The sequence below is a fragment of the Leptodactylus fuscus genome, chromosome 8 (genome assembly GCF_031893055.1).
Source record: "Leptodactylus fuscus isolate aLepFus1 chromosome 8, aLepFus1.hap2, whole genome shotgun sequence".
Taxonomy (NCBI): Eukaryota; Metazoa; Chordata; class Amphibia; order Anura; family Leptodactylidae; genus Leptodactylus; species Leptodactylus fuscus.
The window spans coordinates 35,606,874-35,622,864 of record NC_134272.1 but is presented as its reverse complement, the minus strand read 5'-3'; the positions used below and the strand labels follow the sequence as shown (position 1 = coordinate 35,622,864).

Genomic DNA, 15,991 nt, shown 5'->3' with positions numbered 1-15,991 from the left:
ATATCTGGTATAGTTTTCCTATAAATATGGTCTAACAGTGGTTTTGTACAGTATTTTATACCTTTATCTGGTACTTGGAGTCAGCATAAGCTTTGAACAACGATGTATATCGTTGTTCAGTATTTACTGATGGACCATGTAATTATCTTTCATCTTTTTTCTTGTTTGTTTTCTCCTTTTTTCTTTCTTTTGGGTCATTAATTCATTGTATTTCACTTACCTTATAGTAGAGCATCAACAACGATATTCTAGCAACTTCATATGGAGAAGGAAATTTGGTCACGATAGGAGCATGCGCACATGGATGAATGCAGGTCGGGCATCCATCTTTACTATTGGCAAATGCCCACACAGTCATCCATCTCGACCAATGAACGTATGATAGTAACATCACGTGATCAAACACCTAGTGAATATGGGAGATCTTTCTTTCCTGAAAAGGGACATCGGCAACGCATCGAAATATCCAAATATGGATGCGTTTGAATTGTTGTGCCATACTGAAGAGTGGATAACAATATTAGAAGGATCATTCATTCTTGATTTGAATATGTGCGCATGGATAGATGTAGGTCAGGCACCCATTTTTATTACTGGTAAATGCCCATATAGTAGACCAGCTAATAAAAACAACAAATAATACGTGACTAAATATCATTTGAATACGGGACAAACTTTTTCTTCTGAAAAGAACATCAACAGTAAATCTAAGTATTAATATGTAATATGTATAACTTGTCATACTTAACAGCATATATCGTTTCTTTTCAGAATGGGCTTTTTTTTCACCAGCTTATATACTAGTATACACCAGCATATATACTAACATATACTGGTATGCAGACATGCTCTAATGTTGCGTTTTGTTTCTTTCAAAGTATCGAGAATCGACAGTAATTGTAAATACCATTAAACATTGACCATGTCATTCTTATACCTTTATTCATTAACTCATTTATATGTATATATATTTTTTCATATGTTTTTAAATGTCATGTTGTCTATGTGTTTTGTTTTTGTTTTGTATACACAAAGGCTGGCAATACCTCTCCATTTGTACCTAGCACTAGCGGCTTAGATGGATTTATATTGATTGCAGGTGTTATATCTGTTTATGCTGGTATAAATGGGGAGGCTTTTTGTCAGTCTTGATCAGACCTTGAAGAAGGATATAAGATCCGAAACGCGTCGTCTGACGCTAGCCTTTTTTGTCTTTTCCTGTGACTGCGTGTTTATATTTTATCCTGTGGACATGAAATAAAGCAAAGCTTTTTATTGGAGGAACTTTCGTTTCATTGCTGGATGATTTCTCGTACTATTTCTGGACTTCACTCCCAGCCAAGGGAGACAGGCATCCGGGCAAGTCCAAGGATATGCATTCAAATCGGATAACATACACTTGAAGATTTCTGCAGGAGAGCTGAGTATAATCCTTCCCTTTTTCCCTTTTCCAGTCTGTGATTGATTTGATTTGATTTGATGTCATATGTGGTATAAACTGCTGATTGGGCTCAATCGGTTTCCATTCCGATTTTTACCACATCACTTTTTCGCTGTGGCTTGTAATGAGTGGCCTTAGCCTTAAAGGGGCTCTATCATTGGGATAAAATGGCCTCATGCAATAACCACTGAGGCCAGTGGCGGATCCAGGGTTTGCGGGGCCCTGGGCAATTGACTTTGGCGGGGCCCTACGCGCAGCAGCAAATTAGGCCCCGCCCACTTTTATGTTGACTCCGCCCATTCTCATTAATTTTTCATGTGATTCCACACAGTATAATCCTCCTACAGTCACCCGTAAATTATATGTCCATCTCTTCCCATTTTCATATACACCCTTCATCTACCCCTAGTTTCATGTCCCCCCCCTCTATCTCTGTCCCCAGTTTCATGCCGTTCTCCCCCTTTATCTGCCCACAGTTTCATGTCCCCCCCGTCTCTGCCCCAGTGTCATGCCATTCTCCCCCCCTTCATCTGCTCCAATGTCATGCCATCCCCCCCTTCATCTGCCTCAGTGTCATGCCGTTCTTCCCCCCCCCTTCATTTACCACAGTGTCATGCTGTTCTCTCCCCCTTCATCTGCCCCAGTGTCATGCTGTTCTCCCCCCCTCCATCTGCCCCAGTGTCATGCCGTTCTCCCCCCTTCATCTGCCCCAGTGTCATGCCATTCTCCCCCCCCCTCCATCTGCCCCAGTGTCATGGCGTTCTCCCCCCTCCATCTGCCCCAGTGTCATGCTGTTCTCTCCCCCTCTATCTGTCCCAATGCCATGCCGTTCTCCCCCTCCATTTGCCCCAGTGTCATGCTGTTCTCCCCCCCTCCATCTGCCCCAGTGTCATGCTGTTCTCCCCCCCTCCATCTGCCCCAGTGTCATGCTGTTCTCCCCCCCTCCATCTGCCCCAGTGTCATGCTGTTCCCCCCTCCCCTTCATTTGCCCCCCAGTTTCTTTGGGCCCCCTCCATCTTTGTCCCCAGTTTCATGCCGTTCTCTCCCCACCCCCTTCATCTTCCCCAGTGTCATGCCGTTCCCCCCCTCCCCTTCATTTGCCCCCCAGTTTCATGGGCCCCCTTCATTATGTTCCACCTTAATATTTAATACAAACAAACATTTACACTCACCTTCTATCACTCACCTTCCATCGTTCCCCCGACGCTCCTCTCTCCAGTCACATACGCGATGCAGGAGCTGTGACCTCAGCTCCTGCTTAGCTGCGGCCCGGCTTGCGTGTGTAAGCGTGATGTGATGACGTCATCGCGCCTACACACGCAAGCCGGGCCGGAGCTTTAAAGCAGGAGCTGATCTCACAGCTCCTGCATCGCGTATGTATTCCAGCTCATCAGCGGACAGACGCCAATGAGCTGAAATCGTGACAGGCAAGTGCCGGGGGGCCCCCAGAGGCTCTGTGGGCCCCGGCACTTGCCCGACTGCCGAGCTGACCGGGACCATTTTGTTAGGGCCGGGCCGCGGGGCCCCGCTAAGCGCGGGGCCCCGGGCGGTTGCCCGGCTCGCCCGGCCCTGGATCCGCCCCTGACTGAGGCAATTTACATAAAGAGGGCAGGTGTGAAATAGCATTTCTAAAGGCTATGCAAGGATGTGATTAGTTAAAAATGACTTTTCACAGAGGGTGCCCATATCCCCCAGTCTATGCTTCACTAACATATTACTTTGGTCCCCAAACCTCACAAGGATCATCAGGAGTGCTCTAACTTTCACCTAATTGCCTTACTGAATACTGATTTGAAGCTTTTTACTAAAATTTTGGCCAATAGGCTTAATATCTGGCTTCCGTCTCTGATCCACAAGGACCAAGTGGGTTTTGTCCCCTGTCGTCAGGGAGCGGACAACACTAGAAGGACTGTGGACTTCATAGATGTGGCTAACCAGTCTGCTACCCCTGCATTCCTTTTGAGCCTTGATGCGGAGAAAGCTTTTGACCACCTAGACTTGCCATTTATGCTAGCAGCCCTTCAAGATTTGGATTCTCGGGGGCTTTCCTTACTGCAGTTAGGGCCATATACTCCTTTCCCTCAGCGGTGGTTAAGCTTCCTAATTCTGGTTCCTCCCCATTCCCCATTTGTGATGGAACGCAACAGGGCTTCCCACTCTCCCCATTAATTTCTGCATTGTGTATAGAGCCTCTTGCCTCCCGGATCCATTCTAATCCTGACATTGCTGGGGTGAAGGTCAGAGACCGAGAGTTTAAAATTAGCTTATTCGCAGATGACGTTCTTTTGACCCTCACACGTCCCTTTCCATTCTCCTCTGCGAACTGAAGTCATATGGTGCTCTTTCTGGCTACAAGGTCAACCCCACCAAAACAGAAACCCTACCTCTCAATATCCCTGACACAGCCTTACGACTTTTAAAGTCTAACTTTGACTTTCAGTGGCATACTCACTCTCTTCGTTACCTGGGGATTAACTTATCTCCTTCCTACTCCACCCTATACTCTGTTAACTACCCTCGTTTGTTTGGGGAACTACATTCCATGTTGAATAAATGGTGCCCTCACTGTATATCACTCATTGGTCATATTAATGCTGTCAAGATGACCCTCCTCCCGAAACTCTTGTATTTTTTAAAAAAAATACTTCCAATAGCAGTCCCGGGGTCGGAGTTGCGTGCTCTCCAGAAGAAGATTTTTCAATTTATATGGAATGCCAAGCGCCACCGTATCCCCCGCTCTGTTATGCTTTCCGGCAGGGAAGAAGGGGGTTTGGCGGTCTCACATATCCTGCATTAGTATTGGGCCTCTCACTTACGCTGCATTTCATTTTGGGCTGCACCGCGAGCATACACGAAATGGGCGGAGATTGAAAAATTATGGCTGGCTCCGGTCCATCCCAACACTTTCCTGTGGTCTCGCACACCCCTTCCTGCCACGGTCCCTCTTCTAGGTCCCATTCGTTTCACATGTGCTCTGTGTGGCTTTCGTGTTCTAAACTTTTTCCATTGGCTTCCCCGCACTTTTCCATGATCTCCTTCCTTTATATTCCGTTCCTCCCTGGGGGACTTGAAGCGGCTATGGTGCGACCTTGGAGTGCACGTGGCCTCTTTCACTTAGCGGATTTGATTGTTCCGTTGAGCCTAGAGCTCAGGCCCTTTGATTACTTTACTTCTTCTTTACAGATGCCAGCCTTGGAGTGGTTCGATTACCAGCAGATCGCTCATTTTGTTTTCTCCCAATTTAACTCTTATCGGGTATCTACACCCATTGCCTTTGAGAAGGTCTGCAGAGCAAGAACATCCACTGTTGGCTTGATTTCAACTATCTATAGGCTTCTCTCCTCTCCTGAAGGGGGATCTCCTATTTCCCACAAATATATGGCCAAATGGTCGGAGGCATTACACAGGCAGTTCTTCCCCAGTCAGTGGCAGATAATTAGGTGTCGCGCTGCTAAATCCTTCACTTTTATATCCTTCCGTGAGACCCAGTTTAAGTTAATTATGCATTGGTATCACACCCCTGCCCTGCTCCATTCCCTTAACCCTAGCATTTCCCCCCTCTGCTGGTGCTGTCACTCGAGTATTGGTACATTATGCCACATTTTTTGGGACTGTACCTGTATCCGCCCCTTTTGGTTAGAAGTCCAGTCCCTCACCAATGCTTTATTTATCCAAGGTGTCCCGCTAGACCCGCTTATTTATCTACTTAATCTCCCCCCTTCACACCTAGGTAGGCAGACCTCTAAGTTGTTTTTATATATTTGCACTGTGGCTAAGATGCTTATAGCCCTTCACTGGAAGAGGTCTTCTCCGCCTTCGGGAGCGAACCTTGTGGCTAGGGTGAAAGATGTCCGGAGTATGGAATATTTAACGGTATCTCTTAATCACACTACGGATGCCTTTCAGGCCATTTGGTCGTCCTGGGACTCTTACTGTATTTTGCGTGGTCTCTGACTCCCTCCCACCTCCCCCCCCTTTCCCTTTCCCCCCTCTCCCTTTGTCTCACTTTTTTGGCAATTCCCTTTATTGATGGCTTGTTCATTTACTGTTGTGCTACATGTCCGATTTTTTTTTGTATGTTTACATTACTTGTAAAATTTTCAATAAAAATTAGTTTAAAAAAAAAGACTTTCCCAATGATAGAGCCCCTTTAAAGTTTTAGAATTGCATGTATCTATTAACCCAAAGTGGGTACAACATATTGGGCACTGGAATGGCATATTTACTTAAAGGGGCTCTATCACTGGGAAAAGTCATTTTTAACTAATCACATGCTTGCATAGCCTTTAGAAATGCTATTCCACACCTACCTTTAGTATATAGATTGCCTCAGTGGTTTCTGAATAAGTCAGTTTTTATTCATATGCTAATGAGCTTCCAGCCAGCACAGGACGTTCCCAGCAGCCTCCTCTCTCCTATTATCTCCTATGTGTGTGAGGCAAACAGGAAGCTGAGTCATCAGCAGCAGCAGCCTCCCATAGGAAACAACAGGAGAGGTGTGCACGATGTATCGTGCACCAGTCTAATTAGCATATGAATAAAAACGGACTTATTCAGAAACCACTGAGGCAATCTACATAATAAAGGTAAGTGTGAAATAGCCTTTCTAAAGGCTATGCAAAGATGTGATTAGTTAAAAATGACTTTTCCTAGTTATAGAGCCCTTTTAAAATTTTAAATTTTCAATTTGCAAATAATTTTTTTGTGAGGCACTCCTGGGCTAAAAATGACAATAATACACCTTGAGAAATTCCTTGAGGGGTGTAGTTTTTCAAATGCAGTCATATTTTAGGGATGAATTATGTATTTATTTCGGGGCCTCTGCATATACCCACCAAATTAGGCCTCAAATGCACATTGGTTTTCCTTCAATTCTTAGCCCTGTATTTTCATACAAAAGATTCAGGCTAAATGTAGGGTGAAGCAAAGCATAATAACTAGAGATGAGCCAGTACTATTCGAAATGGACGTTTCCAATAGCACACGCCCATAAGAATGATTGGAAGCGGCCGGCACGCAGACTTTGCCGGCAGCTGGCTGCTTAACCCCCTGCGTGCCTGCTGAGTCCATTCATTCCAATGGGTGCGTGCTATTCGAAACAGGAGTTTCGAATAGTACTCGCTCATCTCTAACAATAACTGGAAAGCTATCCTTTCACAGTGCCACAAGCTGAGCATGAGATATTCATACATTATATTGGGTCTCTAGGGGCTCTGCAATTTGGACATGGCACCCAAAAACTATTTCAGCAAAATCTGCCCTCCAAAATCTGAATAGGAATATTTCCATTTGATTTCAATCATATACCAATACAGCAGTTTGTGACCACATATGGGGTATTGCCGTGTTTATGAGCAATTGTTTAACAAATTTTGGGGTGCTTTTTCCCCTTTAACCTCTTGTGAACGTTGAAGTGTTAGTAATTTATACTTCACTTACATGTTACAATGTTGTTATATTCTGTGAAACACCTGTGGGATGAAATTGCTCACTATACTCTTGATAAATCTCCCAAGAGCTATAGTTTAAGAAATGTAATTACTTTTGAAGGTTTTCTGCTGTACTGCTTTTTTAGGGGCTCTGCAAATGAGGCATGACACCTGAAAACTATTCCAGCAAAATCTGCTTTTCAAACACCTAGCGTTGCTCCATACCTTTGGTGTGCTTTATTACCATATACTGTATAGTGACAGGTCAGTTTTAAAAAAAGCGGCCGTATCTCTCAGGCCGGGGCCCCACGGGCTGGAAACGCCGCGATTTGGCCGCAACAGAAATGGCGTGGTAAAAATCGTGGCGATTTACAGTATTTGCAAAGTGGATGGGATTCATGTGAATCCCATGCCCAATTTGCAGAAAAAATTACAGCACGGACACGTTGCAATTTCCAAAACCATTGCGGTTTTGAAAATCGCAGCATATCAATTATATCTACAGAAACACCTGCAACTTTCTCATAGATATAATTGTAACAGAAAGTCCGCAGAAGAAAACTCTGTGAACTTTCTGTTCAAGCGCTGCGGGAAGAACCGCGATGCGGTTGACTCTTTAGAGCATCGTGGGTTGCATCAAGGAGTGCTGTGCCAGCCAAAGTAGCGATTTCCCTAATATATCTTTCGCACTTGAGACGAGTGCACTTAAATACACTCAAGCAATAACATTTGTTGACTCCTTATGCCTTCCTCAAGCTATTTGTCAGTCTCTTATCGGCAACTCTTAAAGTTGAGAAGAAGAGACATTGGACTGAACACACCAATTCACTGTAAGGCTAAGGCCACCCATACCAAAACACAGCTAAAAGCTATGCAGAAAAATAAAATTTTTCATGTTTTTGTCAGTGTGCTTTTCATATTTGCCTTCTACCCCATAGAAGCTTTTCCTCTGTATTTTTTCCGCAAAGTATGCATGAGATTAAACAAAATCTTATCCACTTTGCTAGAAGTGTAAAATCCAGAGTGTTTTTAAGCTGGATTTCTGCAGCAGCCAAAAATGTTGTGTTTCAATTCCCCATTCATCCAGTCTGCTTTACAATTTTCATAACATGAAGCATGGCAGCAGAAAAGCTATTTTATTCTTCACTGGTGCCACCATACAGATGTTTACGTATTTAATGTTTAAGCACTATCAGGATTCTTTTAGGAATTATTTTACCAAATTTCTTGCAGATCTTGGTGCTTTTTGCTTGCTTCAACTATTTCCCATGGTGTTGGAGGAGTAATTGAAGGAAGACAAGTCAAGTTCTGGAAAAAGTCAAGTCTTGGAAGACAAGTGATTCAGGAAATGAAAGGACAGGCTGGTCAAGAGTGGGCAGGGTATCTGGTATATTATGATGCTGCTGCATGGTGAACCCCCTGCCATCCATTTGAAAGGAAATTCCAGATGAGAAAAGTCATCTGTAAAGAGTCTTCTGACCTCTTAAGGCATCTGTCAAAGATTTTATTGTGCATCTCTTAGATGTAATATTGGAGAGATCTTGGAAAAAGAGAAGATGGGAGTCTCCAAAGGAGTTAGGGTCCTCTCTCTCGCTTTCCTAAGGACATTATTTCGGATCCTGGAGTAGAAAAGTCAGCAGATAATATCACATGGTAGCTTAGAAGATTTGGGCTTATCCCTATGAGCTCATTGAATAAGGATTGTCACCCAGGAGCTCTGTAAACATTTGGTTTGTGGAGAGAGCAGGGTCTCAGGAGCGTACAATTCATGGAGAGACATTTAATACGTATATTGCTATACCTTCCCCTGTTTTCTTTATTGTCTATCCAGTCAACAACTTCATTGAGGTGCTTTTGGTAGATTTGGAAAGATGCAATAGGCTTGAATGGTGTCAAGACGGTCATCTCTACCAACAATTTACCCTCATAGATTGTAAACTCTTGCGGGCAGGGCCCTCTATCCCATTGTGTGAGTTGGTCACTGTTAGTATTGTATTTCTATTGTGTGTTTTGTGTACCGTACGTAAACCCTCGAATGGATAGCACCATGGCTATAATGGTACTCTATAAATAAACATACAAATAATAATTTGCTTTATATGACTTTAGATATCCTACACATACAACTGCAGAAAGTTCTGGTAATTGATATACCCTTGTTGATCAGACGTGTTAGCTTGGAGGTTTGGGGGGGGGGCATGTGGGAAGTAGTGGCTTGTTTCAAGGACAATTTTGTAGAATCCTTATGCTTTTTGGAGATAAGTATAGAGGCATTTATTCTGAGCACTGCTATTAGAATTGACCTGACCTATCTTAATAAGATTTTAGTGGCTCTTGACTTGTGGCTCAGTTGGTATACTAGACTCAGCTGGCTAAGAGATATCCATCTACATAATCTATATGTTATAATTAAAATGACTAAGGTATAAATTGAAACTCAAGCTCTTTCTATGGGCCATTGCACATGACCGAATGTGGGCAGTAGTAACCAGACTGAACTTGGCCGTGTGCATAGAAGTTATTGCATCATAGTCAGTTACTATGCAGTGAGCTTGTGAATGTCCCAATCGCTACACTAATGTGTTATACCCGTTCATTACTATAGTGATCTGGCGTTCAAAGCTCACAGCATCATATGATGCAGTGACTTCTATGGACACTGCTGAGCTCAGTCTGGGTACTACAGCCCCCACACAGACTGTTTTCCACAGATGAGACTCAACACAGACGAGACGGAACACAACTGATAGGTTTGAGAAGTGTAACATCTTTGCCTGTTGGGGTCTCTGCACCACCCTTGCATGCTGCGGCACAGGAGGCATGTTCAGTTATAATTCCCTGCTTTAGGTTCTTGTTGCTCTGTCTGAACATTGCTCTATTCCCTCACCTCTGTTATTTACTTTCCACCACACCCATCTATTACACCTTTGTTTCTCTCTGCTCCTCTAATGGTTAACCTTAGCCTGGGATGAGTTTTGGACTTCCTATCAACAGGTCATCAGCCCACACGTTTCCTAGCTTTTATGACTCTGGCCTTGCTAAGCGGTTCTCTTTCCCATTGTATTTACTGATTTCTGACCTTGCTTTTTGGTACTGCTTTGTCTCTCTGGTGTTGACCCTTGGCTTGCTGTCTCCTCTTCTATGTTGTCTTGTCCATGTTTTGTGTTTATACTTATCTAGAGAAAGGACTGTCACCCAGTTGTCCCTGTCATAGGTCAGTGAGACAAGTAGGTAGGGACAGGAGCTGGGGCAAGTTTACGACTCACTGTCTACATCTTTCCTAGGTTTCAGCAGCAGCACTGGGGAAATATTCAACTGGCAATTACCTTATAAAAAGTTGTACAAAGGGGCCAAAGCTGAGCTTTTGCACCAGTGTCCATGAATCTTTACTTAAGCCCTAGTGTTTGAAGCATGAGCAAGAACCTCTACATTCATAGTCGGCACCTACTTCCAAAGATAAAAAATATTATTACCAAACTGTAAAAAAGAAGCAGGGTGTGCGAAACACATGTCGGGGCTGTGAGTGAAGGTTGCATTGGTAAGCACATACGGTAGATCTACAATTGGTTTTTGTACTATTTTTGTATATGGTGTCACTTTTATAGGTACTTTATCTCACACAGAAATGAGTCCATTTTGAGGTGTTTATAGGTGGTAACTTGATGCAATATATTCACTTCTTATAGTCCTACTACATCTATTTACTAATAATGACATTTTAGTAGTTTGGAGGACTCTATATTTATATTATACCTCCCTTTTAAGGAGTATGTCAGAGGGTTCCAGCTACTTTGGATTGATATGATACTACCTTACTAAGGACTATATTCTGAGCATTTGAAATACACTGCAACCATGTATTAACCCCTTGGATACCTAATCTATTTAATGTGAGACAACCTCAATTCACACCATAAGCTTTGGTACTGATGGCATCTACATATATGCATTTAATGCATACAGTTGTGTACTTCTTATCATCTAAACACTGTTGTTGTACTTGATTATCTATACATGTGTGTGATTACTATATATTATGCTGCAGTGAAACCTTCACTCATATCGATGCGATTTTAATTGTTTTTACTGTCTCATTTTTTTCTTTGATAATTCTAATAAAATTCATCTATTTATTGAAAATACTATTTTTTTGTTATATTCATTACTTGATACAGATACCAAATAGGTCCAATATGTACAAATTTTGTATCAATGTAATTGTGTCGAGCCAGTGAATACATGTATTAGGTTAAGATTAGAGATGAGCGAGTAGTACTCGATCGAGTAGGTTTCGATCGAATACTACGGTATTCGAAATACTTGTACTCGATCGAGTACCACTCACTATTCGAATGGAAAAGTTCGATGCAGAACCAGCATTGATTGACCGAATGCTATACAGTCGGCCAATCAACGCTGGTTCTTCTCCTACCTTTAGAAGTCTTCTCCGTGCAGTTTCCCCGCGGTGTCTTCCGGCTCTGAATTCACTCTGCCAGGTATCGGGCCTGGGCAGAGCCTACTGCGCATGTCCGCTTGTAGTGCGGGCATGCGCAGTCGGCTCTGCCCAGGCCCGATGCCTGGCAGAGTGAATTCAGAGCCGGAAGATGCCGCGGGGACGCTGCAAGGAGAAGACTTCTCAGAGGATCCAGCCCGACCCTCACGCGTGGACTTGGTAAGTATAATTTGATTGAACATTGCCTACCCCTGAAACAAGCATTTTCCCCCCATAGACTATAATAGGGTTCGATATTCGATTCGAGTAGTCAAATATTGAGGGGCTACTCGAAACGACATTTTACTGTTCGCTCATCTCTACTTAAGATGCATAAAATGTGAAATGTATAACATAAAAAGTCTTAAGAAGAATTAATAAAAGTTAAACAATGAGATGTATCTACACTAAAATAGTGCCAATATAACCTACAACTCCAGAAAAACACAAGCCCTCATGCAGCTGCATTGATGGAAAAATATAAAGGTATAGTTGTTGGTATGTTATGACAGAAAAAGGGAAAAAATGGTTTGATCCTTAAGGTCTAAAACAGGCCGGTCACTAAAGGGTTAATATCTTTTGGTAAAGTACGTTGTAGGGAACCGTAAATGCCAGAGTGCTTCCATCATAAGATGTGTTAATGTTAAATAATGTTTGGAGTTTACAACATAACGGAAAGGATTGAAATAAAGTTCAACAATGCTTTGAATTATTTTCTTTTTATATAGGTTTCTCATCCGCAAAGAAAAAATAAAATATTTGAGTATGTTCCATAAACAGAAGTGAAGTTTCGCAGCGTTAACTTCATCAGTATAAATCTGTGGCTCTCCTAAAAGAGCCGACACGGCTACTCATGGCTCCCCAGTCAGAGTGTCTCCTGTACTCTCCAGGTCTCAGGTAATACTGACGTCCTCTGTAGTTGGGCTCCTCATAGAAGATCCAATAACCTTCAAGGACATGGCAGGAGTGGATGTCATGATAATTGAATTGTTCATGCAGATATGGACAGTCTTCAGTGAATTCCATCATTTGTCCCCTGAAGTCCTCTCTCTCATAGATCCTCACTTTGAAGGAGCCTTGATGCTATCAATTGTGTATAAATGAGAATATTATTATATATTATAATATTATATAGTTATTAAGAACTAAAACAGCAACATTTCAACATGCATGGTATGTTATTAATAAAACAGAACACATTGGGGCAGATTTATGAAGACTGACATTATTAACCCCTGAAAGTGCTACTTATTTATGTCGATGCACACCCTATGCCAGACTGCCATACATTTCCCACATCATTTACAACACATATCTTTACCACTCCCCTTTTTCAGGAAAGTGTCAGGAATAGCGCAGAAATTAAAAAGTCACAATTTTTGCACAAAAAAATAAATTTGAGCAAAAAAGTTGGACTTTTTATGACTAGTATGCCAGAAAACTGGTGTACAAGGCATAATAAATCTGCTTGTGGGGATAACGTCACTCCTTAGGGAGAGACCACCTTCTCAGGTGTGTGGAGACTTATAGCCATAGTTGCTCCACTGCAAAGGAACATGGGAAGAATATGCAAATCTGTCTCCCAAGATGTAAACAGGGAGACAGTGTCTCTGTTTGCTGCCCTCTATAGCAAGCACCCTGAACAACATGCCCGACTATAAGTCTCCACACACCTGAGAAGGTGGTCTCCCCCTAAGGAGTGACGTTATCCCCATAATCTGGTCTCTCAGCCTCTCACTTAAACCAAATCAGTTCTCTCTATGCAGCGCTGATGATGTCCAAAGAGACAGAAACGGTGCCGTCCGTAGCTGAGAAACTGATTTGGTTATAACCTCGCATCATACAGCTTCTGGGAAGTCGGGCATGTTGTTCAGGGTTGCTTGCTATAGAGGGCAGCAAACAGAGGCACTGTCTCCCTGTTTACATCTTGGGAGACAGATTTGCATATTCTTCCCATAATAAATCTGTCTCATGGTTCAGCATTGTAAGGGCAGGTTCACATCTGCGCCCGTTCCCCGGCTTAGCCAATCTGGCTGGTTTTCGTCTTCTGCCCCGCGAAACTGAACAGGAGGCGGAAACCCGGCGGTAAGCTTTCAAACCCATTCATTTGAATGGGTTTACAAAGGTGACTGCCCGTATGCGTCTTCTGCCTCTCCGCGGTAATACAGCTACTGATAGCTCTTTACCCGGGACACAGATCAGGAAAGCCGACAGTGCGCTGAATTCAGTAAACTTTCCAGCAGTATATGGAACTGCCTGTGCCCCAAACCATGAAAGGTCCTCTTTAAAGTGGATTATGAGATTAGAAATAAGGTCTGCTTTTATTGCAGAAACAGCATGACTCTTGTCTGATGACTATCGCTAGGTTCACCCTAGCAGGTCTCCCAGAAAACATGAACAACAAACCACTAAAACAATGGCTCTCCATTGACTATAATGGGGTCCACAGTTGTCTGCCATTTCAAAACTGGAAACAGTCAAGGGAATAGTCTTCCATGCCGTTTCTGCAACAGAATCTGGCTCTGGCACAGATCTATGGCTGGTTTTGTAGCTCAATACTACTTACTGAAAGAGAGTTGCAATACCAAACACAGTCTATGGACAAAAGTGGTGATAATTCTGGGGAAAAGTAGACCATTTTTTTTATCTTGTATAACCTTTTTAGGGGTAAACATGAATTTAAATGATGCAATAATTAAAATAGATATTTACTTACCTGAGGGGTTAAACGACAAGATCTGATAGAGTCATTGAAACCCAGCCATTGCTGAAAATCAGGATATTCTCCCCTTTTCAGAAAATATTGGTGCCCCTTATAGTTAGGGAATTCATATAATACCCAGTTTCCATTCTCCACTCTAATTGAATTGCAGCGGCTGAAGTATGAGTGCAAGTCAGAACAGTCAGAGCTACACTCATAAGAGCGGCCCTGGAAGTTCTTGTCTTCATAGAAGATGATCTGAAATAACAAAGTATACATTTTATTAATATAAAAATACATATATGAAAAAACAACAAGGAAACATACAATTTACATATACAGGGGAACAGATAAACCCAAAAAGGTACGATACTAAGGAGGTAAGTATGTATCAGTGTATATTGTTAGTAGGGTCACTTATGCTATATAGGAAAACAATACATGTGCAGGAGTTAATATCCAGATAGCAATTGTACGGAGAATAGGCATCACCAAAACTCACATCAATACCCTGCACATAGGAACCAACATGTAGATAGCTCACAAAGACCCCCAACAACTTTACCTATACCGCCATGTAGGACTGTACCACGACCCGACGTGCGTTTCGCCCAAACAGGGCTTTGGCAAGGGAACCGTCGTGGTTTTGAAAACCACAACATGTCAATTATATCTACGGATACGCCGGTAGCTTTCCCATAGATATAATTGTAACAGAAAGTCCGCGGAGGAAAACTCTGTGAACTTCCTGTTTAAAGCGGTGCAGGAAGAACCGCAATGCGTTAACGCCTTGGTTGTTCCCACAGCGCTTTAGCGCGGTGTTTCCAGCCCGTGGGGCCTTAGCCTTAAGGGGGTTTGCAGGATTAGAAGACATGGGTGCTTTTTCTTCTCAGGAAGAAACCTCACACTTATTGGTCATATGTCAGATCACTCCCATAAGGTAATGTGATAAAAATGCAATAATAAAAATAACAACATTTAAATCTATGTATTACTGGAAAAGGCATATTTTAACAACCAAAACAAAAAAATAAGTTGTAGTTTTTAAAAGTGCATGAAATGAAAAATCTAATAAAATGTGACAGGAATGGTCAGACTCAGGAATAAATGGCTTGCTCATTAAGAGGTTAATTAAATAATACATTTTAGAGACATTTTCTATAGTATATTGAAAATGAACAGAGCCTTTACCTTTCCCATTTTGGCTTCAGCGCAGTACACTCTGGAAATGTATGATTTGTATACTGTCCCTGCATTGTGTAGATTGCCTTATATACTGTAACTATAGTGCTGCTTTTTTTTTTTTTTTTTGCAATGGTTAACTGTAATTCAGGTTTTGTCAACAAAAACAATGAAACAATGGTTGGATCTTTTCACAGTGGTTTCTCATTGTCCCTGTTACAAAGACCATTGCTTTAAAGAAAAAAATGCTACACTATGACCTTTTTTCATGACCTGCATCAGCACATCTTCTTCGGAAAGGCATGCTTCATTCCCCACCATCTTGCAAAAATTATAGTAGGATAATATTTATACAATAAAATAGTTTAAACATAAAATAATGCAATCACATATAGTACATACTGCCTAAATTGAGGTGAATTTCCTATATTATAATCATTTATTTTAAAATACTCTGGGGTCCAAAGGCATAACTAGCAAAGACTGAGACCCATAGCAAACTTTTGACTTGGGTTAGTCCACCAGCACCGCATCTCTAGTGAGGCAAGGTGAGGCGCTCGCCTCGGGCGGCGGAACGGAGGGGGGTGGCAGCCCGGGCGATTTTTAAATTTTTTTAAACTTTTTTTCTTTGAACCAGCGCAGGAGAGCTGCCTCTCTCCTTGCGTTGGTTCAGACGTCTATGTATCAGCCTAGGCGGCGTCATCACATCGCCTACGCTGATATGCAGACGTCTGCCAGAAGAAGTG

The 15,991-nt window shown here is 42.4% G+C and overlaps 2 protein-coding genes across 2 annotated transcripts in view; one reads left to right on the top strand and one right to left on the bottom strand.

Moving 5' to 3' along the window:
• LOC142216490 (gamma-crystallin-3-like) overlaps nt 1–15,991 on the top strand; it is a 401,417-nt gene that overhangs the window by 350,516 nt on the left and 34,910 nt on the right. The gene's annotated exons all lie outside the window — the stretch shown is intronic.
• Nucleotides 12,066–15,370, bottom strand: LOC142216374 (gamma-crystallin-3-like). The gene is made up of 3 exons (XM_075284159.1): nt 15,255–15,370; nt 14,079–14,321; nt 12,066–12,445 (listed from the first exon to the last, which is right to left on the bottom strand). Exons 1-3 carry the CDS (start codon nt 15,261–15,263, stop codon nt 12,170–12,172), a joined length of 528 nt encoding a protein of 175 aa, XP_075140260.1. The 5' UTR covers nt 15,264–15,370; the 3' UTR covers nt 12,066–12,169.